Source organism: Leucoraja erinacea, chromosome 5 (assembly GCF_028641065.1).
Source record: "Leucoraja erinacea ecotype New England chromosome 5, Leri_hhj_1, whole genome shotgun sequence".
Lineage (NCBI taxonomy): Eukaryota > Metazoa > Chordata > Chondrichthyes > Rajiformes > Rajidae > Leucoraja > Leucoraja erinaceus.
Window position 1 is genome coordinate 87,154,556 of NC_073381.1, and position 23,503 is coordinate 87,178,058.

General features: G+C 44.8%; 1 protein-coding gene across 1 annotated transcript in view; it reads right to left on the bottom strand.

The window, feature by feature from the left end:
- Positions 1–23,503, bottom strand: part of LOC129697526 (CUB and sushi domain-containing protein 1-like) — a 512,171-nt gene that overhangs the window by 147,430 nt on the left and 341,238 nt on the right. Inside the window, exons 37-39 of the mRNA XM_055636177.1 lie at positions 14,350–14,544; positions 5,863–6,036; positions 994–1,167 (exon numbers count right to left, since the gene is read on the bottom strand). Of these exons, the coding sequence (XP_055492152.1) occupies positions 994–1,167; positions 5,863–6,036; positions 14,350–14,544 (543 nt within the window). The remainder of the gene's footprint in view (positions 1–993; positions 1,168–5,862; positions 6,037–14,349; positions 14,545–23,503) is intronic.

The following is a 23,503-nucleotide window of genomic DNA, read 5'->3' on the forward strand; positions in this document are numbered from 1 at the left end:
AAGAAGATATTACCAGGACTCGAGAGCCTGAGCTATAGAGAGAGGTTGGGTGGCTTGGACTTTATTCCTAGCAGCGCAGGAGGATGAGGAGTGATCTTATGGAGGCATACAAAATCATGAGAGGAATAGATTGGGTAAATGCAGTCTTTTACCCAGAGTAGGGGAATTAAGAACCAGAGGACATATGTTTAAGCCTTGTGATGGGGAGAGATTTATAGGAACCTGAGGAGCAACAGGGTTTTTTTACACAAAGGATGGTGGGTGCTTGGAAGAAATTGCTGGAGGAAATAGTTCAAGATTCAATTTAATTGTCACATGTACCAATTAAGGTACAGTGGAATTTGAGGAAGAACTATCATAATGTTTAAAAAACATTTGGACAGGTACATGGATAGGAGAGATTTAGAGGGATACGGGCTAAATGCAGGCAGGTGGGTCTAGTGTAGATGGGATATGTTGGCCGGTGTGGGCAAGTTGGGCTGAAGCCTGTTTCATGGCCTGTTTACAGGCTACATCGCTTTATGACTTTAATTTCTCTTGAATTCCTTTTCACCAGCCAACAGTGTCAGAATTTGTGGTGATGGCCTTGCATTGATGATGAGGAAAGAATTTAATCTTTGAAAGGAAAACAGATTTGTGTTCAGTGTGAAATTGGACACTGGCAAGCAATAGTGGAAGATAGACACATAAAGCTGGAGTAACTCAGCGGGTCAGACAGCAGCTCTGAAGAAAAGGTATAGGTGACATTTTGGGTCAAGACCCTTCGTCGGACAAGACGTTTCGCGTTATTAATAACTATAATTAAAACCTTTTGTGTCAAAGTTGAAACTGCCAACATAACCATCTGGCTTTGGGCTCGTCACCAGGAGCATGGTGATTTCATCCAGTCACTGATCATGGAGGTAAATGTATATGAAAATATTTACAATAAAACTGCAGCAAAACTTTGATGATCCGAAAAATGAACTTTCCCACCAAAGGAAAGGTACTTACGAACGCAGACCGCTGGCTGCCCGGACCACTTGTGGTCCTGTTGACAAATTCTCACGGAGGAACCAACGAGGCGGAAACCTGGGTTGCACTGATAGACAACCGTATCGCGATAGCTGAAACCATCCCCGCTGATGTGGCCATTCACAATGGCATCCGGCGAGCCGCAGTGACCAGCTAAAGTAAAGGGAAGCAGACAGAAGAGCTAGCTGTTAAAGCACGGCAACTATAACAGGTGGTGAGGCCGGTGCGGCCATCGATGATGGTGCTGACCGACGGACGAGGATGGACCATGTGGAAGTGAGGACGTCACTGCCGGGGGAAGGAATGAAGGAGGACCCGGCGTGGGGGCACCGCCGTGAGTGAGTTGGGAGAGCAACAGGGACTAAATTATGGGCGACTCTTTGCATACCGTGGGTGTGCAAGTAAAAAATTTCACTGTGACACATATGACACAAAGTATTCAATTCAATTCAGGTAGGAATTATTGGGATAGCATCAAATGTAAGTTAATTCCCAAGGGGCTTCAACACGTCGTAACATTATGTCTGTAACCACTAAACGCTCCACGCTGTACCCTAGAGCTATCCTACACACTAGGGACAATTAAACATTTTTACTTGACAGTAAGGCAGTAAACCCTCATTATAACACAACCATAGGGGGAGGGGGGGGTGTTGTCGGTTATTGCCGATTGCCGCTATAACCGGTAAGGGATTATCATTGTATAAGTAGGAGAAACAAACAAATGCAGATGCTGGTTACTACACAAAAAAGACACAAAGTGTTGGAGTAATTCAGGTCAGGCAGCATTTATGGAGGACAAGGACAGGTGACGTTTCGGGTCGAGACCCTTCATCAGACACTCGGTCCGGAACTGAGCCTGGAATCCGGGTGGGTTGACGGCCCGGGCTGCTGGTGGCTGGGGAGAGGTGAGGATTGTTGGAGTAGATGATCGTGGCCCGTGGGCAGCCAGAGTGTGGGTGAGGGTCGGCAATGGTGACGATGGAAGGTGCAGCCTGGAAACAGCCCAGGAAGCTGATAGACAACCAAAGGTGTGGTAAATTGGATTAGTAAGTATGCAGATGATACCAAGATAGGGGGGGTTGTGGATAATGAAGAGGATTTCCAAAGTCTACAGAGTGATTTAGGCCATTTGGAAGAATGGGCTGAAAGATGGCAGATGGAGTTTAATGCTGATAAATGTGAGGTGCTACACCTTGGCAGGACAAATCAAAATAGGACGTACATGGTAAATGGTAGGGAATTGAAGAATACAGTTGAACAGAGGGATCTGGGAATAACCGTGCATAGTTCCTTGAAGGTGGAATCTCATATAGATAGGGTGGTAAAGGAAGCTTTTGGTATGCTAGCCTTTATAAATCAGAGCATTGAGTATAGAAGCTGGGATGTAATGTTAAAATTGTACAAGGCATTGGTGAGACCAAATCTGGAGTATGGTGTACAATTTTGGTCGCCCAATTATAGGAAGAATGTCAACAAAATAGAGAGAGTACAGAGGAGATTTACTAGAATGTTGCCTGGGTTTCAACAACTAAGTTACAGAGATAGGTTGAATAAGTTAGGTCTTTATTCTCTGGAGCGCAGAAGGTTAAGGGGGGACCTGATAGAGGTCTTTAAAATGATGAGAGGGATAGATAGAGTTGATGTGGACAAGCTTTTCCCTTTGAGAATAGGGAAGATTCAAACAAGAGGACATGACTTCAGAATTAAGGGACAGAAGTTTAGGGGTAATATGAGGGGGGACTTCTTTACTCAGAGAGTGGTAGCGGTGTGGAATGAGCTTCCAGTGGAAGTGGTGGAGGCAGGTTCATTGGTATAATTTAAAAATAAATTGGATAGGCATATGGATGAGAAGGGAATGGAGGGTTATGGTATGAGTGCAGGCAGGTGGGACTAAGGGGAAAAAAAAATTGTTCGGCACAGACTTGTAGGGCCGAGATGGCCTGTTTCCGTGCTGTAATTGTTATATGGTTATATGGTTATAAGCTGTGTGGGCTGGCAGTGGCAAGGTAGATCCAGCCTGGAAGCGGCTAGGGAGGTGGTGCGGGCAGGGACTGGCGCTGTCAGCCCAGCCTGATGGTGAAGGTTGCTAGTACCATCCACTATAACCAAAATGCATTTTAAAATGGTCTACGAAAACAAACTGTACTGGGAAGTCAGGCCTGAGATGTGATAATTCTGGCACCTATTCACCTGTGTTTCCAGCATAGATGATCAGGAACCAACGCTCCAAGCTTAGCGTAGTTTAGTTTAGTGGTACCGTGTGGAAACAGGCCCTTTGACCCACCGGGTCCGCGTCGACCAGCGATCCCTGCACACTAACACTATTCTGCACACTTGGGACAATTTATAATTTTACCAAAGCCAATTAAGCGACAAACCTGTGCGTCTTTGGAGAGTGGGAGAAAACCGGAGCTCTCGGAGAAAACCCACACAGTTACAGTGAGAACATCCAAACTCCGTTCAGACAGCAACTATGGTCAGGATCAAAGCTAGGTATCTGGCACTGTGAGGCACCGCCGAACTGTCCAAAACGGTGCCGCCCAAGCCTCCCAACACAAAGCGAGCTACAACGTCTGTCGAGTAATGGATTTTATTCCCTATTCCAGTCATGCAATTTTGTAATGAAGTTAGACCAGGCATAGCATGGATTTTGCTTTATTTAAAATTACTTGTGCACTGCCATGATAAACTAACACCTCCTGCCTCAGCCATATCCTAGTCAGACAACGGCAATATTTAATGCACCAATTGCAGCCTTTATGTCAGCCTTCCTTGCTGCCTTTATGAGTAATGTACATTTAACAATATCCCCGTTAACGTTTGGCTAGTTCCATCAGGAGAACCTGTGTCCGATAAGAAAGGCATTCAACTGCACAAATACATTTTGCTTTGGATGCTTGCAACCAAAACACACACTTGCATGCTGCCCTTCCATGTTGAATATCAATCTGGTTTTAAAACCTAACAGGCTAATTTGTCGTAATGAAAACAAACTGCAGATACTGTAGGCTAGTTTATACCAAAGATAGGAATAGAGTGGGTAGACGCACAGAGTCTCCCAGAATTGGGGAATCAAGAACTAGCGGACATAGGTTTAAGGTGAAAGGGGACAGATTTTATAGCACTTTTTCACGAAAAGGGTGGTGGGTGTATGAAATGAGCTGCCGGAGGAGGTTGTTGAGTTTGGGACCACTCAGGGCTGGGACGGCGCTCCGGTGAGGGCGACCCGGCGCGGTAGCTGATGCGGCGGCTACCTGAATCCGGGGATCGGCCACAGGCCAGTGGATGACATCGTCGGGAGCTCGCAGGTCATAGTCTGGTGCCTGTTTTCCGGAGCTCCCGTGGCAACAGCTGCGTCCGCTGGACTGGAGGGCGGCAGCTTCGACCACCCCGGGCCGCGGAGCTTGAACCGGCCCGTTCGTGGACCTCGGTGAGCTGCGGGACTGGTTACCATCGCCCGGTGGGGTAACAACATATTGCCTCAGCGCAGAGGGAGAATGAGGGGGGAAGAGACAGTAACCCTAAGATTTTTGCCTCCATCACAGTGAGGAGGTGCCTGGTGAACTCACTGTGGTGGATGTTAATTTGTGTTTATTGTGTGTTTTGGTGTTTATTAATATATGTATGGCTGCAGGCAACGACATTTCGTTCAGACCGAAAGGTCTGAATGACAAATAAAGGATCCAAGTCTAAGTCTAAGTCCAGGTTCAGGAACAGCTTCTTCCCTACAACCATCAGGCTATTAAACATTACAACTTCCCAATAATCTCTCAACTGCTTTTGTCTTTGCACTATTATTGCTTGTTTGTTTATGTGTGTGTGTGTGTGTGTGTTATATATATATATATATACACACACACACACACACGTGTACACATGTGTATTTTGGTGTTTATTATGGCATTGAGAGAAAACTATGTTTACATATTCTGTTGTGCTGCTGCAAATAAGAATGACATTGTTCTGTTTCGGGCCATACGACAATAAAACACTATTGACTGGGCTGCCGGGACAAGCCTGAGCTCACCAGCACCCCCTCACAGACGACGAGGGACTGCGCCCCTTTGTGGACCGGTACCTTTTCATCACCACCGACCATCACTACCATCCTTCATTAGAAATAAACCACATCATGTGCATGCACCCTAACACGAGTGTGTCGGTATAGTCATTGTTGACCCAGCCTTCTCCCCAATACCACAACATCGGCATAGTGGCGCAGCGGTAGAGTTGCTGCTTCACAGTGCCAGAGACCCGGGTTCAATCCTGACTACGAGTGCTGTCTGTACGGAGTTTGTACGTTCTCCCACCTGTGGGTTTTCTCCAGGTGCTCCAGTTTCATCCCACACTTCAAAGACGTGCAGGTTTGTTGGTTAATTTGACTTTGGTAAAATTGTAAATTGTCCCTAGTTTGTAGGATAGTGTTAAAGTATGGGGTGATCGCTGGTCGGCGCAGATTCGGTGACTGAAGGGCCCATTTCCTTAGTGTATCTCTGAAGTCTAAAGTCTGAATTAAAAGCATGATAAAAGTTCAAGCATCACACAGATAAAAGGTGTGTTTTCTCCGTTTGCTCCAGTTTCCTCCCACACTCGAAATGCATGCAGGCTTGTAAGTTATTTGGCTTTGGTAAAAAAAAAATGGTGAATTGTGTAGGAGAGTGCAAGTGTATGGGGCGACACTGATGGGCCAAAGGGCCAGTTTCCATGCTGTATTACTAAAACTAAACTAAATCTGAATCCGAACAAAATCTGCTGTTGCACGTATCATGTAGGGTGGAGACCATTGCTGCAAGTTGGAGCTGATGTGCTTTAATCGGAGGTCTTTGAAGAGTGCATGTTACGTACCCAGGCATCTGGTTTCCACTCCGCTCCACAGTCCATTCACTTGACACTCCCGGACATGAGATCCAGCCAGCGTGTACCCAGTATTACATGTGAAGATTGCTGTGGCCCCATATGTCTGCAACGTGCCGATCTTATTGCCATTCGGCGAGGAAGGAAGATCACCACACGAGATAACTGTTTAAAGATCAATCCATGAAATGAAGATTCAGTGTCAGTAAACATGTTTTAATTTTCTCTAGATCTTATCTCATGGTCAGACAGAGCCACTTGTGGCATTAGGGTTGATATTAATAATATTTCAGATGCACATTCATTGATCTATTATTTATCCCTCAGAGCCTAATTTTGATTCTGATGCTAACAGAGATGCATTCCAGGTAATTTCCTGTTATTGAGCTCAAGTAAATGGATTTTTAACTTGGATGTGCTTGGGAATTGGGGAGAGAAACAAATCGAAGAAATTGTTTTTCAGTCATAAAGTCTATTTCCTTCACAGTACTAACCACATGATTAGTGAGAAGTGTTGCATTTGCAAACCTCTTGCGCCTTCAGTGGAATGTCAACATTATTCAGTTTGGAGAATACTCAAACTAACGTGGGGCGGCACAGTGGCGCTATGGTATACCCAGGTTCAATCCTGACCATGGGGGCTGTCTGTACGCAGTTTGTACCTTCTCCCCTGTGACCACGTGGGTTTTCTGTGGGTTTCCTCCCACATTCCAAGGACGTGCAGGTTTGCAGGTTAATCAGCTTTTATAAATTGTTCCCTGTATGTAGGATAGAACTAGTGTATGGGGTGATCACTAGACTCGGTGGGTCGAAGGGCCTGTTTCCATGCTGTATCTTTAAATTAAACTAAACTTAAACTAAAACCAAAATTACAACTAAAGCTAATCCTAATCTTTAACTCTGTATGTGTTGGAAGGAACTGCAGATGCTGGTTTACACTGAAGATAGACACAAAAAGCTGGAGTAACTCAGCGGGACAGCCAGCATTTCTGGAGGAGAGGAAAAGGTGACGTTTCGGGTCGAGACCCTTCTTCAGACTGATGGTCATGGGAGAGGGAAATGAGAGATATGAAAAGGTACAAAGAACAAATTAATGAAAAGGCAAAGAAGTTTTAACTCCAATGCCCTTAGCTACTTCTTCACTGGCCATAATATCCAGATAACCCGTTAATGACATGCCCCGAATAACAAATAGAACAAGGTCAAAGCGAATGACTTTAGTTAGTTTGAAATGTCTTTTGCTTCTGCAGTTTTTCAATCTTACAGCTAATATCTGGTAGAACACTGCAATATCATCAGACATTGCCTAAAGTCAATTTATTTAACAAATGCTGAACAAGCAAATAACTAATGGCAATACATGACATTAGGCGGCGGCAGCAGTAAGTTCTTCAATCTTGCTCATCGAAATGAAAACAAAGATTGTAATCTGAATACTAAGCTATTTTTCAGATGCATCTCAGGGCTGATACTTTTCTCCTTGCATCTTCTTTTGAAGGTGCACCTTTCTAATGATTTAGTTGCAAGGAATTCCTGGAGTTTAGTTTAGTTTCGATATACAGCGCAGAAACAGGTCCTTCGGCCCACCGAGTCTGTGCCGACCAGCGATCCCCGCACAACATGAACAATATCTTCCACATTGGGAACAATTTACAATTTTACCTAAGCCAATTAACCTGCAAACCTGTACATCTTTGGGAAGTGGGAGGAAACCGGAGATCCCAGAGGAAACCTGTGCAGGCCACGAGGAGAACTTCTAAACTCTGTATAGACAGCACCCATAGTCAGGATCGAACCCGGGTCTCTGGCGCTGTGAGGCAGCAACTCTACCACTGCACCACCATAGCTAGCATTGAATTTGCCTTCCTTGATTCAACTTTCAAATTAACATTTTGGTTGTCCTGCACCAGCACTCCCAGGTCCCTTTGCACATCCAATTTCTGGATTCTCTCTCTATGTAGAAAATAATCTACACCTTTATTTTTATTACAAAAATGCATGACTCCGCATTTTGTTATACTGAATTTCATCTGCCACTTCTCTGCACGCTCGCCCAACCTGTCCAAGTCCTTCTGCAGAGTACTTGCTTCCTCTACACTGCCTGCCCCTCCACCTATCTTAGCATCATTGGCAAACTTGGCCACTAAACCTACAATCCCCTTATCCAAATCATGAATATACAATGTGAAGAGAAGCGGCCCCAGCACCGATCCCTTGCGGAACTCCACTAGTCACCGGCAGCCAACCTGAAAAAGCACCTTTTAATGCAACTCTTTGTCAACCCACGATCCATGCTAGGATCTGCCCCTTGATACCATGGGTTCTCATCTTCCCTGGCAGCCTGACGTGCAGCACCTTATCGAAGGCCTTCTGAAAATCTAGGTAAACAACATCTACAGTCTCCCCTCTGTCTATCCTGCTATTAACTTCCTCAAAGAACTCCAGCAGAAGTCAACATGGGAATGGAAAGGGGAGTTAACATGGTTAGTAACCTGGAGATGCCTTATGGCTTGGTGCGAGTGTCTGGTGAAATGGTCACAGAGTCCACACTTAGTCTCGCTAATGTACAGGAAGCCACACTGGGGAAACCAGATGCCGTAGATGAGGTTAGAGCAGGTGCATGTGAACCCCTGTCTTGCCTAGAAAGACAGGGTCCTTGTATGTAGGTGAGGGAGGAGATATAGAGACAGGTGTTACGTCTCCTGCAGTTGGAAGTACCTGGGGAGGGGGTGGTTTGGGTGGGAAGGGGTGGAACCAAGGAGTTGCAGAGGGTGTTGTCTCTGTGGAAGGCAGAAAGGGTTGGAGATTGGTAAACGGGAATGCTGCTGGGATAGCGTTGGAGGTGAGGGAAATGTCGGAGGATGATGTGCATGGTGTGGAAACTGGTGAGGTGAGAGGTGAGGATCATGGGAACTCCACCCTTGTTCCATCTGGGGGAAGGGGGAGCGAGAGTAGAACTACATGGCACAGAGGAGGCACAGGTGATGGATCCATCTATGAGAGTATGGGGAGTGGGTGGGGGGTGGTTGGGGAATCTACGATTATCAAAGAACGATGACATCTCGGATGTCTTAGAATGGGAAGCCTCATCCTGGGAGCAGATGCAGCCGAAAGGAAGAAATTAAGAGTAGGGGATGGAGACAAAAAATGCTGGAGAAACTCAGCGGGCGAGGCAGCACCTATGGAGAAAATGAGTCGGCGACGTTTCGGGTCGAGACCCTTCTTCAGACTGATGTTACACCTCTCTCCCCCTGATATCTCTGCCTGCGTCACAGATGGACAGATAAGACTAGGGGATAGCATCTTTACAAGGGGAAGGGTGGGAGGAAGTGTGGTCCAGATAAAAACAAAGTGCTGGAGTAACTCAGCGGGACAGGCAGCTTCCCTGGAGAGAATGAATGGGTGACGTTTCGGGTCGAGACCCTTCTTCAGACCAGATATTTGGTCTCCAGATATTTCCAGATTCCTTTTCTCCAGATAAATATTCTTCTTCAGATAAATATAATGTGATTGGATTTTGAGTAGATGTCAGTCGATTGATTATCAGTCCATCTGTGATGCAGGCAGAGATATCAGGAAAGGAGAGCGAGGTGTCACCGGATTCATTTGAGGGCAGGGTGGAAGTTAGTGGTGAAGTTAATGACATCACGAGTTCTGCACGGGTGCAGGAGGCAGCCCCAATGCAGTCATCAATGCAGCAGAAAAATAAGTTGGGGGATGGTGCCAGTGTGCATTTGTAACAAGGAACTAACCAACAAATAGGCAAGTATAGCGGGGCTGGAGGAGAGTGTGAGTTAGTCAAGGGAGAACCTATAGACCTTCCTATTGGGGTTGCAGGTGGAAAGGTCCTAGAGGCCCATGGTGAAGATGAGGCAATGGAGACTGAGGGCTGAGAGCGGATCACTTGGTGAATCCTGAGGCTCCTCACCACGAAGCACTGAAGGCCTGTTTGCAAGAGTCTGAGGAAGGGTCCCGACCCGAAACGTCACCTACCCATGTTCTCCAGAGATGCTTGGTGAGTTGAGTTACTCCAGCACTGTGGGTTTCCCTGTTACAAGTACCTGTTTTCAAAGGCTTTTTGAATAAAGTGTAGAAGCTTTGACACAGACACTATAAACTGAATCAATTCAGCTAATTAAAAGAAAATTAGCAACAAGATTAAAAAAAATTATGTTGAGCTACGCTAAATTAATTAAAAGCATAATGATAAAACAAAGTAATTGAATTAATGAAGGGATTGCATCTCTCTCTTCCTGGTTTAATGCAGGGTATCTGACCAGAATCGTAAACTTTTTCCCAGTAGACATACATTGTCAGAACCGCTTCAAACATTTCCATTTGTTAAGTTTGGGCGACACGGTGGCGCAGCGATAGACTTGCTGCCTCACAGCGCCAGAGACCTGGGTTCAATCCTGACTACGGGTGCTGTCTGTATGGAGTCTGTACGTTCTCCCTGTGACAGTGTGAGTTTTCTCCGGGTGCTCCCGTTTCCTCACACATTCCAATGACATGCAGGTTTGTTGGTTAATTGGCTTTGGTAATGAATGTAAATTATCCTTAACGTTAGTGCTAGTGTATGGGTGATCGCTGGCCGGCGTGGACTTGGTGGGCCAAAGGGCCTGTTTCCGCACTGTATCTCTAAAGTAAACTAAACCAAACTAAATTATTTGCTTTTTAGTCAAGATCATACTACTTAACCAACATTACGTACTCAATTCAAGTACTTCTGAAATGTTTCAAGGATCCTTCTCCACCATTGCTTGAGGCAGTATGTTACAGGCTTCAACTGTAAGGCAGCAGTTATTACACTGTGCCGCCTTTATTAGCACTCCAGCTGCAAAAATAGCTTTCTCACTGTATACCCAATCTAAGCACATAACTTTGATTCAAGAGAGAGAGAGACAGAGAGAGAGAGAGAGAGAGAGAGAGAGAGAGAGAGAGAGAGAGAGAGAGAGAGACAGAGAGAGAGACAGAGAGAGAGACAGAGAGAGAGACAGAGAGAGAGACAGAGAGAGAGACAGAGACAGAGACAGAGACAGAGACAGAGACAGAGACAGAGACAGAGACAGAGACAGAGACAGAGACAGAGACAGAGACAGAGACAGAGACAGAGACAGAGAGAGACAGGGACAGAGAGAGACACACACACAGACACAGAGAGGGACAGAGAGGGACAGAGAGTGGACAGAGAGGGACAGAGAGAGAGAGAGAGAGAGAGAGAGAGAGAGAGAGAGAGAGAGAGAGAGAGAGAGAGAGAGAGAGAGAGAGAGAGAGAGAGAGAGACAGAGAGAGAGACAGAGAGAGAGAGAGAGAGAGAGAGAGAGAGAGAGAGAGAGAGAGAGAGAGAGAGACAGAGAGAGAGAGAGAGAGAGAGAGAGAGAGAGAGAGACAGAGAGAGAGACAGAGAAAGACAGAGAGAAAGACAGAGATTCATACAGCATGGATACAGGCCCTTGGGCCCAACTTGCCCACACCAACCAACATGTCCCTTCTACACTGGTCCCACCCATCCATGTTTGGCCCATATCCCTCCAAACCTGACCCATCCATCTGCCTGTCTAAATGTTTCGCAAATGTTGCGATAATATCTGCTTCAACTACCTCTTGCAGCAACTCGTTCCATACACCCCCTGTTTGAAAACGTTACCCCTCAGGTTCCTATTAAATCGCTCCCCAGTCACCTTAAACCCACTTCCTCTGGTGCTCCATTTCCCCACTCTGGGCAAGAGACTCTGTGTGTCTATCTGATCTATTCCTCCCATGATTTTATACACCTCTATAAGATCACAACTCCTCATCCTCCTGCTCTCCAATGAATAGAATCCTAACCTGGTCAACCTTTCCTTATCGCTCAAGCCCTCGAGTCCTGACAACATCCTATAACATGGTGCTCAAAACTAAACACAAAACTCTAAATAGGCACTCCCCAACTTCTTATATAACTGCAACATGACCTCCCAACTTCTATACTCAATACTCTCATGAAGGCCAATGTGTCAAAAGCCATTTTTGAGATGTTTTATAAAGATGTACCATAACCTTCCTGGTCGTATATTTTGTCCAGGTTTATGAAGGTAAGTAATGACTTTGTCACCAGGTAATCCTGGGATTTGTTCGCCACAGTGCCACTGTTATTCACTACTTCAGCCTTATCATTCATGGTGCATATACTAGTCCGCCCAAAAATACATCACCTCACATTCTTCAGGATCGTTCCATCTATCATTTCTCTGCTTCTCTTACCAACTAATCATTACTGCTCTGCAAATGAAGATTAGCGTCCACAGCATCGATCTTCTGTCAGCTGTGAAATTACTCATCATTTCTCTGACATTCAGCTCCAGAACATTAATGTAGCAAGCGGCAAGGGTCCCAGCACCCACCCCTGCATTACACCACTGCCACAGGATCCCAGTTACAAAAAAGTCTCCCCAACATCACTCTGTTTCCCCTCACCAAGGACGTCATGGTGGCGCAGCAGTGGAGTTGCTGCCTCACAGCACCAGAGACATTGTTTTGATCCTAACTACAAATGCTGTCTGTATGGAGTTTGTACGTTCTCCCCGTGACCGTGTGGGCTCCAGTTTCCTTCCACACGCCAAAGACGTGCAGATTTGTAGGTTAATTGGCCTCTGTAAATTGTCCCAAGAGTGTAGGATAGTTAGTGTTTGGGGATTGTGTTAGTGTTTGGGAATCACTGGTTGGCATGGACACAGTGGGCCGAAGGGCCTGTTTCTGCACTGTATCTCTAAAGTCCAAAATCTAAATAATTTCAGACCCAATGCACTAAATTGCTCTGGATCTTACGAGTTGGTACCTTCTGGCAAGTCACCCATAAAAGTACTGTTCAAAACTTCTTGCTTTGGAAATCACAGCTTAGACTTTGCCAGAAAGACCAGCAGTTTCACATGTAATCCCCAGAATAACACCAACTCTGTCAGGCTGCTCAAGCCTCTTTCACATGAACTCCTGAACGTATAACATTACAGCACAGGAACAGGCCCTACGGCTCACCTTGCCTACATCGATCATGGTTCCAATCTAGCTGATCCAATCTGCCTGCACATGGACTGTAACACCTTATCCCCAGCCCTCATTCTGATCTCTACCTTGCCCAATTATTATATTATTGTATTTTAATTTTTTGTTGTTGTACTACTTCAGATTACACTGTATCAGCCAACACTTCATCAGCCAGTGTAATGAGTATACAAGTTGTATACAAGTGTCTATTTAGTTTAGTTTAGAGATACAGCTTGGAAACAGGCCCTTCGACCCACCGAGTCCATGCCGACCAGCAACCCCCATGCACCTTACACTATCCTACACACTCGGGACAATTTACAATATTGCCAATAGCCAATTAACCTACAAACCTTGCCTATGCCGACCAAGATGCACATTCCGTACACCCACCATCCACTGTGTGAAAAAGATTGCCCTTCAGGTTCCTATTAAATCTTATCCCTCTCACCTTAAACCGATGTGCTCTGGTTCATGATCCCCCAACTCTGGATCAAAGATGCTGTTCATTGACCCTAACTATTCTCTTCATGATTTTTCAACTCCTCTGGAAGATCACCCCTCAGTTTCCTGAGCAAGGAATTAGGTCCCCACCTGCCCAAGCTCTCTCTATAGCTCAGGTCCCTCGAGTCCTGGTAACATCCTCATAAATCTTCTCTGCATGTTTTCCAGCTTAATAACCTCCTTCTTATAGCAGGGTGACGAAAACTGAACACAATATTCCAAATGCGGCCTCGCCAACATCTTGTACAATTGTTTAAATAAAGACTGATTTGATGATGGTGGTGGTGGTGGTAGTGGGGGAGGTGAAAGCTGGAAGAGAGTTAGAAGCAGGACAAAGTGTGCCAACTGCTAGCTAGACACAGGCGAGAGTGGAGGAGGGGGGCACAGAGGTGGGTGGGGCAGGGGTTGGGGTAGAGGAATGGGTTTGATCCTGACTCCAGGTGCTGTCTGTACGGCTTGTACGTTCTCCCCGTGACTGTAAGGGTTTTCTCCAGGTGCTCCGGATTCCTCTCACAGTCCAAGGACGTACTGGCTTGTAGGTTAATTACCTAATATTGGAGAATTCAATGTGTAGGAAGGAACTGCAGATGCTGGTTTACACTGAGAAACTCAGCACGACAGGCAGCATCTCTGGATAGAAGGAATGGGTGACGTTTCGGGTCTGAAGAAAGGTCTTGACCAAAAACATCACCTATTTCTTCTATCCAGAGATGCGGCTTGTCCCACTGAGTTACTCCAGCTTTTTGTGTCTAACCTTGGAGAATTCAATGTTCATACCGTTTGATTGTAAGCTACCCAAGTGGAATATGAGATGCTGTTCCTCCAGTTTGAATGTGGCCTCACTTTGCCTTAAATAATTGTTTAAATAAAATCATTGATACATCTTATAACATTTACTTAATCTTTGTACCTCATGAGGGAATGATTTTTTTAAATGGATCTTACACTTACTTTCACAAGTTGCTTTTTCATTGAATCCACTCCAAGTGCCATTTGCTTGACACTCTATGAACTTGTGGCCACGTAAGTAATAACCAGGTTTGCAACTCAACATGACTTTAGTTCCATATTCATTTGCCGAACCATGAACAAATCGCCTGAGAATGTCTCTTGAGTGTACACTCTCAATCAGGGGGCAAGGCACAGCTGTGGGCACAAAGAACAAACAAACACAGTTAAAAGTACACTGTAATAAAAAGCAACTACAGATACTGGTTTATACCAAAGATAGATGATGGCGAGGCACGGTGGCGCAGCAGTAGAGTTGCCGCCTCACATTTTGCACCAGAGACCCGTGATTGAACCTGACTACGGGTGTTGGAGTTTGTACATTCTCCCCGTGACTACATAGGTTTTCTCCGGGTGCTCTGGATTCCTCCCACACTCCAAATATGCACAAGTTTGTAGGTTAATTGGCTTCAATAATATTGTAAACTGTCTCGAGTGTATAGAATAGTGTTAGTGTACGGAGATTGCTGGTCGGCGCAGACTCAGTGGGCTGAAGGGCCTCTTTCCACCCTGTATCACTAAACCAAACTAAACAAAAAAGACACAAAATGGTGAGGTAACTCAGCAGGTCAGGCAGCATCTCTGGAGAAGAAGGATAGGCGATGTTTTGGGTCGGGAACCTTCATCAGACTCTTTCTGAACTCTTTTCCTTGTCTCAAGAGGGGTCTGAACCCGCAACTGTTATACTTTTGGATTTAACATCCGTTGTTGGAGACGTGCTGAATTTCCTAAATCTTCTAAGGAAGTTGAGGCATTGATGTGCTTTCTTGGCCATTGCTTCAATATGGCTGGTCCCGGACAAACTGCTGGTGATATTTATTCCTAAGTACTTGAAGCTTTCAACAATCTCTAATTTGCCACTGTCAATGTAAACTGGGTGTGAGTATCACTTTGGGTATGGTCTATTAACCCACCAATCCATGTGGACTAGTGTGAATGGTTGATCGATGACCGGTGTGGACTCAATAGGCCGAAGAACCTGTTTCCATTCTGTTTCTCTAAAAAAACAGTCTAACTTGCAGTTATATGTTACCGCACACAAACTCAGGAGATTCCAAGGAACTTCAAGGAATGTCACAATTAGAAATAAGAGTTCATAAATTCATCAGTTATAGAAGCAGAATTAGGCCACGGCCCATTAAGTCTACTCTGCCTTTCAATACTGGCTGATCTATCTTTCCCTCTCCACCCCATTCTCCTGCCTTCTCCCCACAACCCCTGGCAACTTTTCCAATCAAGAATATTTCAATCTTCGCCTTAAAAATACCCAAATTACTTGGCTGCCACAGCCGTCAATGGCAATTAATTCCACAGATTCACCACCCTCTGACTAAAGAAGGCCACGCTAACTTGACTTCATCAAACTAAAGGACTCCCTCACAGCATCTCTGACATGTCCCCCCACACCTAGGAACACATTTTAAGAAAAGCTGTTCCACTGAATGTACCAAGGTCAGAAAAGTTAGTCCTTTAATCCAGCAAAGAGAGTACTTTAATGAAGAAATCCTGACTCTAGTCTGTAGAATTATGGCACTTAACAAGAAATACAGGATACATGTCACTTAAGAATAATAGATCATGTCAATGATGATTGGAAATAAATGTAAATGTAACAGTATATAGTGGAAAAAACTCCTGCAGTAATTCATTTCTATTAGGCAGGACTTGTGCATTCCTTTCATATAACTGCATTTTCTTCGTCTTAATCTAATCTGATGTGTAAAATGCATAATCTAAATACCATTTAATCCAAATGATTCATTCCCCTCCGATTCCTGTTACATGGATATAGAAATGAAAAATAGAATTAATCTTGAATAGCAATCGGAGTCTATAATGTAATCTCTACAATAAAACAGTGACTGTGCGGATGTCAAGTTAATTAGTTTTTTGTTCGGTTAGGCTCCTGGAGCTAGAAATCTACAAACATGATTTTCAGGAAATAGTTTGGTTTAATGCAAGCCAGAAAATTCCTGAAAAACAATCAAGACAGATTCAAATGTAAAATTGTTCAAGATAAAATCATCTTATATATGTCTACGTTTTGTTTGGTGGATGAGAGTCCTTGGATTTTGGTTACTAAGATGTTGAAACCATCGAGCCACAGAATACAGTATTGTATCTGCATTGTCACTGACTCAAACATCGATATAACTGATATTACGGGTAGATATCCTTAAGAACGATACAAAATGCGAGAGGAACTCAGTGGGTCAGGCAGCATCCCTGGGGAAAAGGAATAAGTGACGTTTTGGGTTGGAACCCTTCAGACTGATAGTTGGGGGGGGGGGGGGTAGATAAACTGGAGGTGAGAAAAGGCCAGAATAAGTCATGGCCAACAATAAATGACCTCAGGAAGGGTAAAGCTCATAATTGGCCATTGTTGGCTGGGGAAGAGGTGATATCAAGAGGGATACAAGGATGAGAACAGAGAAAATAGGATGACAACTAGGGTGGGAGAGATAGGGAATGCAGGAGTTATGTGAAATTGGAGAAATCAATGTTCATACAGCTGGTACACAAAAGTGCTGGAGAAACTCGGCGGGTGCAGCAGCATCTATGGAGCGAAGGAAATAGGCAACGTTTCGGGCCGAAGCCCTACTTCAGACTTCTTCATACAGCTGGGTTGTAAGCTGCCCGGGAAATATGGGCGCTGTTCCTACAATTGGCGTTGAGCCTCACTCTGACAGTGGAGGAGGCCCAGGACAGAAAGGTCAGTATGGGAAGGGGAGACAAAATGTTTGGCAACCGGAAGTTCACGTAGGATTAGGTGGACTAAGTGCAAGTGCTCAACGATACGATCGCCATGTCTACGCTTGGTCCCACAGATATATAGGAGACCACACCGGGAGCACAGGGATACTGTAGATCAGGTTGGAGGAACATCTGCAAGTGAACCTCTGCCTCACTAAAAGGAAGGTGGGGGTCCCCGAGTGAAGTCAAAGGAGAATGAGGTAGAAATCCACGTTCCCATGAAAAATACACTAAGCCTGCTTCATGCTTAGCCGTACACAGTTATATAGAGGGACGCAGCATGGAAACAAGTCCTTCGGCCCAACCCGTTTATGCTGACCAAGTGGCCTAACGCAACTAGTGCAGCTTGCCTGCACCTCACCTGTATCCATCTGAACCTTTTCTGTCCATGTACCTGTCAAAGTGTCTTTTAAATACTGTAAGGTTTAGAGGGATATGGAAATAATGTGGGCATGTTAGGCTAGTGTAGATGGGGCATATTGGTCAGCATGCGCAATTTGGGCTGAAGGGCCTGTTTCCACATAAAGTGCAAGTGAAATGAATTTGTCAGCAGCGGTACAGAACGTACAAACTCGCGTACAGACAGCACCCGTAGTCAGGATCGAACCCGGGTCTCTAGTGCTTTAAGGCAGCAACTCTACTGCGACACCATCGTGCCGCCCGGTAATAATAAACACCATTTCCCCCACCCCCCTATGGTCCAATATAACGAGAGTTATCTGCATATATTTCCTCTGGTAAAACAAGTGCAGATAGTTGTCCATGTATGCCGACATGGGAATTAGTAATGTTTAATAGAACAAGTCCTGCAGTAAATGATCAGTTGGCAGAGCATCACAGTGGCGCAGCAGTAGTTGCTGCCTTACAATGCCAGAGACCCGAGTTCGATCCTGACCACGGATGCAGCCTGTCCATTCTACCTGTGACCACGTGGGTTTTTTCCAGGTGCTCCGGTTTCCTCCCACACTCCAAAGATGTGCAGGTTTGTAGGTTAATTGGCTTCTGTAAAGTTGCCCCCTGGTGTGTATGATAGAACTAGTATACGGAGTGATCGTTGGTCGGCAGAGGCTCGTTGAGCCGCCTATTGTCATGCTGGGCCTATTTTCACACTGAATCTCTAAACGGAACTAAACAGCCTGCACCTACTTATCTCTTTGATAGGAAACAGAGAACCAGTAAAACAGACAAACAAATGTTTAAATGTTTAAGTTTTCATTTCCCAAGCCAAACTGAATTACAGAGGCATTCTTTCCAGAGATTTTTCGTTGCGTTTTCCTCAAACAATCCTCTGGATATGATGTACATAGAACATTACAGCACAGAAAGGGGCACTTCGGTCCACAATGTTTTTGCTGAACAAGATGCCAAGATGATCTGATCTGATCTGCCTGTACGTGATCCATATCCCTCTATTCGCCGCTCTTCCACGTGCCTATCTAAAAGCCTCTTAAACGCCAATATCTGTTTTGCACTGTACCTCGGTGTACATGATAATAATAAACTAAACCAAAAACTACACAGCAATTCACTGTTGAAAAGCTCCGTGTTTCTCAGTGAAAGAGAGAGTACGTTTTTACTCCTGGACTAATGTTTCCGGCTCCACCATCACCCCTCACAATGCGTTCCAGGCCTCCAATACTCACAGTGTAAAAAGTCCCCCTCTAACCTTATAGCTATGCTCTCCAGTGTTGGACATTTCCACCAGGCTGTCTATTCTAACTACGTTCCAGAGTAGTTTAGTTTAGAAATACAGCACGGAAACAGGCCCTTTGACCCACCGTATCCGCACCGACCAGCTATCCCTGCAGATTAACTCTATCCTACACACACTAGGGACAATTTTACATTGATATTAACCAATTTATCCTACAATCTTGTATGTCTTTGGAGTGTGGGAGGAAACAGAAGATCTGGAAGAAAATCCATGCATGTTACAGGGAGAACATAAAAATTCCATACAGACAGCACCCGTACTCAGGATCGAACCAGGATCTCTTGCGCTGTAAGGCAGCAACTCGACCGATGTAGCACCGTGTCGCCCTTTATTCAATAAAGATAGTTGTCATCTTGCTCTACATAGTCTGACCATAGTTGAATTCCACCCAGAAACTATGTGCGCCTGTCACTGCCAATGGATTAACTTCAAATAGCCTTTCAAGTCTTTATTTCCCAGTTGAAATAAAATTGTCAAACATCAGGAAAGTGCCATCACTTCAGACCACAATTAGCTAAAGCAAACAATGCAATCGCATTTAACTTGTGAATTCAAACACATTTACGTCCAGATGAACAAATCAAAACTTTGAGCTCCTTTCAAAAATCATACAAGATTACACATACGGTGGCCATTTGATTATCACATTTCCTGTACCTTATATTAATTTCAATTTGTGATGTCCTCATTGTATTTACTTATTTTGATGGCTTGTCCTAGCAGTTGGATCTAACATAAGATCCGCTGTTTTACGCCAATGGGTTAACTCGCTCTTACAGCTAATTGTTTTGCATTGTGGTTTGGGAACAGCTCCATCCAAGACCTCACAAAATTGCAGAGTTGTGGGCATAGCCCAGACCATCAGGCAAAACAACCTGTCTTACATTAACTCCATCTATACTTCACGCTGTCTTGGCAATGCCGCCATCATAATCAAGGAGCAGTCGTGCCCACTATCTCTTCTCCCCTCACCCACCAGGCAAGAGGTACAAAAGTGTGAAAACACACGCCTCCAGATTCAGGGACAGTTTTTTCCCGGCTGTTATCAGACAACTGATCCGTCCCCTCACCAGCTAGAGAGTGGTCCTGACCTCCCATCTACATCATTGGAGACACTCGGGCTATCTTCAATTTGGACTTTACTGGACTTTTCCAGCACTAAACGGTTCCCCTTTACCCTACGTCTGTACACTGTGGACAACTTGATAGTAATCATGTATAGTCTTTTCGCTGACTGGATAGCACGCACCAAAAAAGCTTTTCACTGTACCTTGATACGCATGAGAATAATGCATGAAACAAAAAACTATTTACTGACAATTTACTGTCCATGTTTCTCAGTGGAGGAGACAGTGCTATTTTACTCCTGCACTAATCGCTCAGAAACAAGTAGAGATAATCAAATTTTTGCGGCCGTGATTTGGGTAAAAGATCTTCATTACGGAGAAGAAAACACATTCTGTTCTGCATTCGAAAGTACAGACAGGACCACTAATCGAAAAGGAACACTTTGACAATTGCAGGGGCGGCATGATGGCGAGTTCCTGCCTCAGAGCACCAGAGACCCGGGTTCAATCCTGACTATGGGTGCTGTCTGTATGGAATTTGTTCGTTTTCCCCATCTCCGGGTGCTCAGGTTTCCTCCCACATTCCAGAGATGTGCAGGTTTTTAAGTTAATTAATTGGCTTTGGAAAAGATTACAAATTGTCTCTAGTGTGTAAGATGGTGCTCGTGTACGGGATGGGCAGCAGGCCCGTTTCTGCGCTGTATCGGTAAACTAAACTAAAAACTAAACGATTGAGCAGGAAGGAGAATGTTTAGTTCACAAAACAGACCAGTGGAGGAAATCGGTGGGTCAAGATTCCAGCATTTGCAGCCTCCTAAGTCCCCTGTTTACCTCCTGATATCTGAAACCTTTGTGGATATATGACTTGCATGCAGTCTACCAATGAATAGTCTGCGCACAGCACAGTGATCCAAAAACATTAGCAACTTTATTTACTTTGACATAATTGGAATGGGAATCTAAATCTGGGTAAAGAGAAAGATAAAACTGAATCACAAATGGTATATTGTTAGTTATTGTGCACAGTTCCGGTCCCCATATTATGAGTTGGAGAAATGGTCATGAGAATCAATTGTTCTCTCTATAAAACAATGAGAATCAATTGTTCTCTCTATAAAAAGGAAGATTTAGTTCCAAACGAGGTCTTCAAATCGAGGGTACAGAAAACAGAGGGTGTTTGGATTTGGAGAAATCAGAATCAGGAATCAGGAATGTAATGTGGTAACTAATAAATCAAATGGGGAATTTAAGAATGTGCTTTAAGGATAAGCACTGTCTTCTGACCAGTTGATGGTGAAAGAAAGTTCATGTTCATAAGTCATAGGAGCAGAATTAAGCCATTAGGCCCATCGAGTCTATTCCACCATTCAATCAAGGCTGATCTATCTTTCCCTCTCAACTCCATTCTCCCCATAACCCTTGACACCCTTACTCATCAAAAGCCTGTCAATCGCCTTAAAATACCCAATGACAGCCTCCACAGCAGTCTGTGGCAATGGATTCCACAGATTCACCACCCTCTGGCTAAAGAAATTCCTCCTCATCTCCTTTCTGAAGGTATGTTCTTTTATTCTGAAGCTGTGCCTCTCGTCCTGGACTCTCCCACTTGTGGAAACATCCTCTCCACATCACTCTTTCTAGGCCTTTCACTATTTGGTAAGTTTCATTGAGATCCCCCCTAATCCTTCTAAACTCCAGCGAGTACAGGCCCAGTGCCGTCAAACCCTCATCATATGTTAACCCAATCATCCCCAAGATCTTTCTCCGAAGCCTCTGGACCCCCTCCAATGCCAACACATCTCTCTTCAGATATCAGGCCCAAAACTGCCCACAACCTCCACAGATATCTGCTGAAAGCATGTCACTGCAATTTTGATTCTGATCTGAACTGAAAAGTATTTGCACCCCCAACATGATGTAGGTTGGAGTTTTGGAGTCTTCACAAGACAAGACAGTCTAGAGCTCTGAACTTCCCTAACCGCCAGAAGGAAATGGAAGAGGAAGAAGCATTGAGATCCCCCCCTTAATCAGAAGATAGGGGTAGGAAGAGAGAGGATGAAATTAGAAGTTGGAGTACAAGAAGTAGACTATTTAGGATGGCACAGAGGTAGAGTTGCTGCCTCACAGCGCTGGAACCCAGGTTCAATCCTGACGGTGGGTGCTCTCTGTATGGTGTTTGTATGTACTCTTTATGGACCCGTTTTCACCGGGTGCTCCGGTTTCCTCCTCACACACTCCAAAGACGTGTGAATTTTTAAATCAATTAGCTTCTATAAATTGTCTCTAGCATGTAGGGAGTAGATGCGAAAGTGAGATAACATAGAACTAGTGTCAACGGGTGATCGATGGTCGGCGTGGACTTGGTAAGCCGTTGTATCTCGATGTCCATGCTGTATCTCGAAAACTAAACTAAAAACAATTTAGGATTGAGATGAGGCAAAATTTCTCCACACAGATTGCCAAACCTTTGGGACTCTCTGCTTCGATGGTATGAAAGCTCAACTATTGAGTACATTCAAGATTGATAGCAACAGGTTGCTGTGATTTGCAAGAATCAATGATCATGGGAATAGGGCCGGTAAACAGCACTGAGCTAGTACATCAGCCACGATCTTGATGAATGGTGGAACAGACACAAAGCTTTAATTTAATTTAGAGATACAGCATGGAAGCTGGCTCTTCAGCCCATCTAGTCTGTGCCGACCAACGATCACCCTGTACACTAGCACTATACTATGCACGAGGGACAATTTACAAATTTTACCGAAGCCGAATTAACCTACAAACCTGTAAATCTTTGGAGTGTGGGAGGAAACCAAAGCACCCAGAGAAAACTCATGCGGTCACGGGGAGAACTCAGTACAGACAACACCCGTAGCCAGGATTGAACCCGGGTCTCTGGCGCTGTAAGACAGCAACTCTACCGCTGCGCCACCGTGCCACACATTTTTTTGTTGATGCTTTTGAGCAACTAATGATATAGCCAATAATACTTGGTGAGGGGGAAAGATTTAATTAAAAATTGAGGGGCAACATTTTTACACAGAGGGCGTTGGGTGTATGGAACGAGCTGTCAGAGGAGGCGGTTGAAGCAGGTACTATAATGACATTTAAAAGATATTTGGAAAGTACATGGATAGGAAAGGTTGAGAAGGATATGGGCCAAACACGGGCAGGTGGGACTAGTGTAGATGGGGCATCTTGATCGGTGTGGGCAAGTTGGGCCGATGGGCCTGTTTCCGCGCTGTACGACTCGAAGTAAATAAATACCCATTGTCTTTCTAGCAGTTCTAGAGAATTTGTGAAGAGCATGTGATAAAAATAATGGTGAGTCAGTCAACTCCTCATGCCTGTACTAATGGCCATTAAGATCATGGCTGATCATTTATATTCGCATCATATTCGGTGCTTTGCGACTCATATTGTCTCCTCAAGTAGGGTGGCGCAGCGGTAGAGTTGCTGCCTTACAGCGCCAGAGACCCGGGTTCGATGCTGAATACGGATACTGTCTGTAAGGGGTTTGTACTTTCTCCTTGTCACTGCGTGGGTTTTCTCCGGGCGC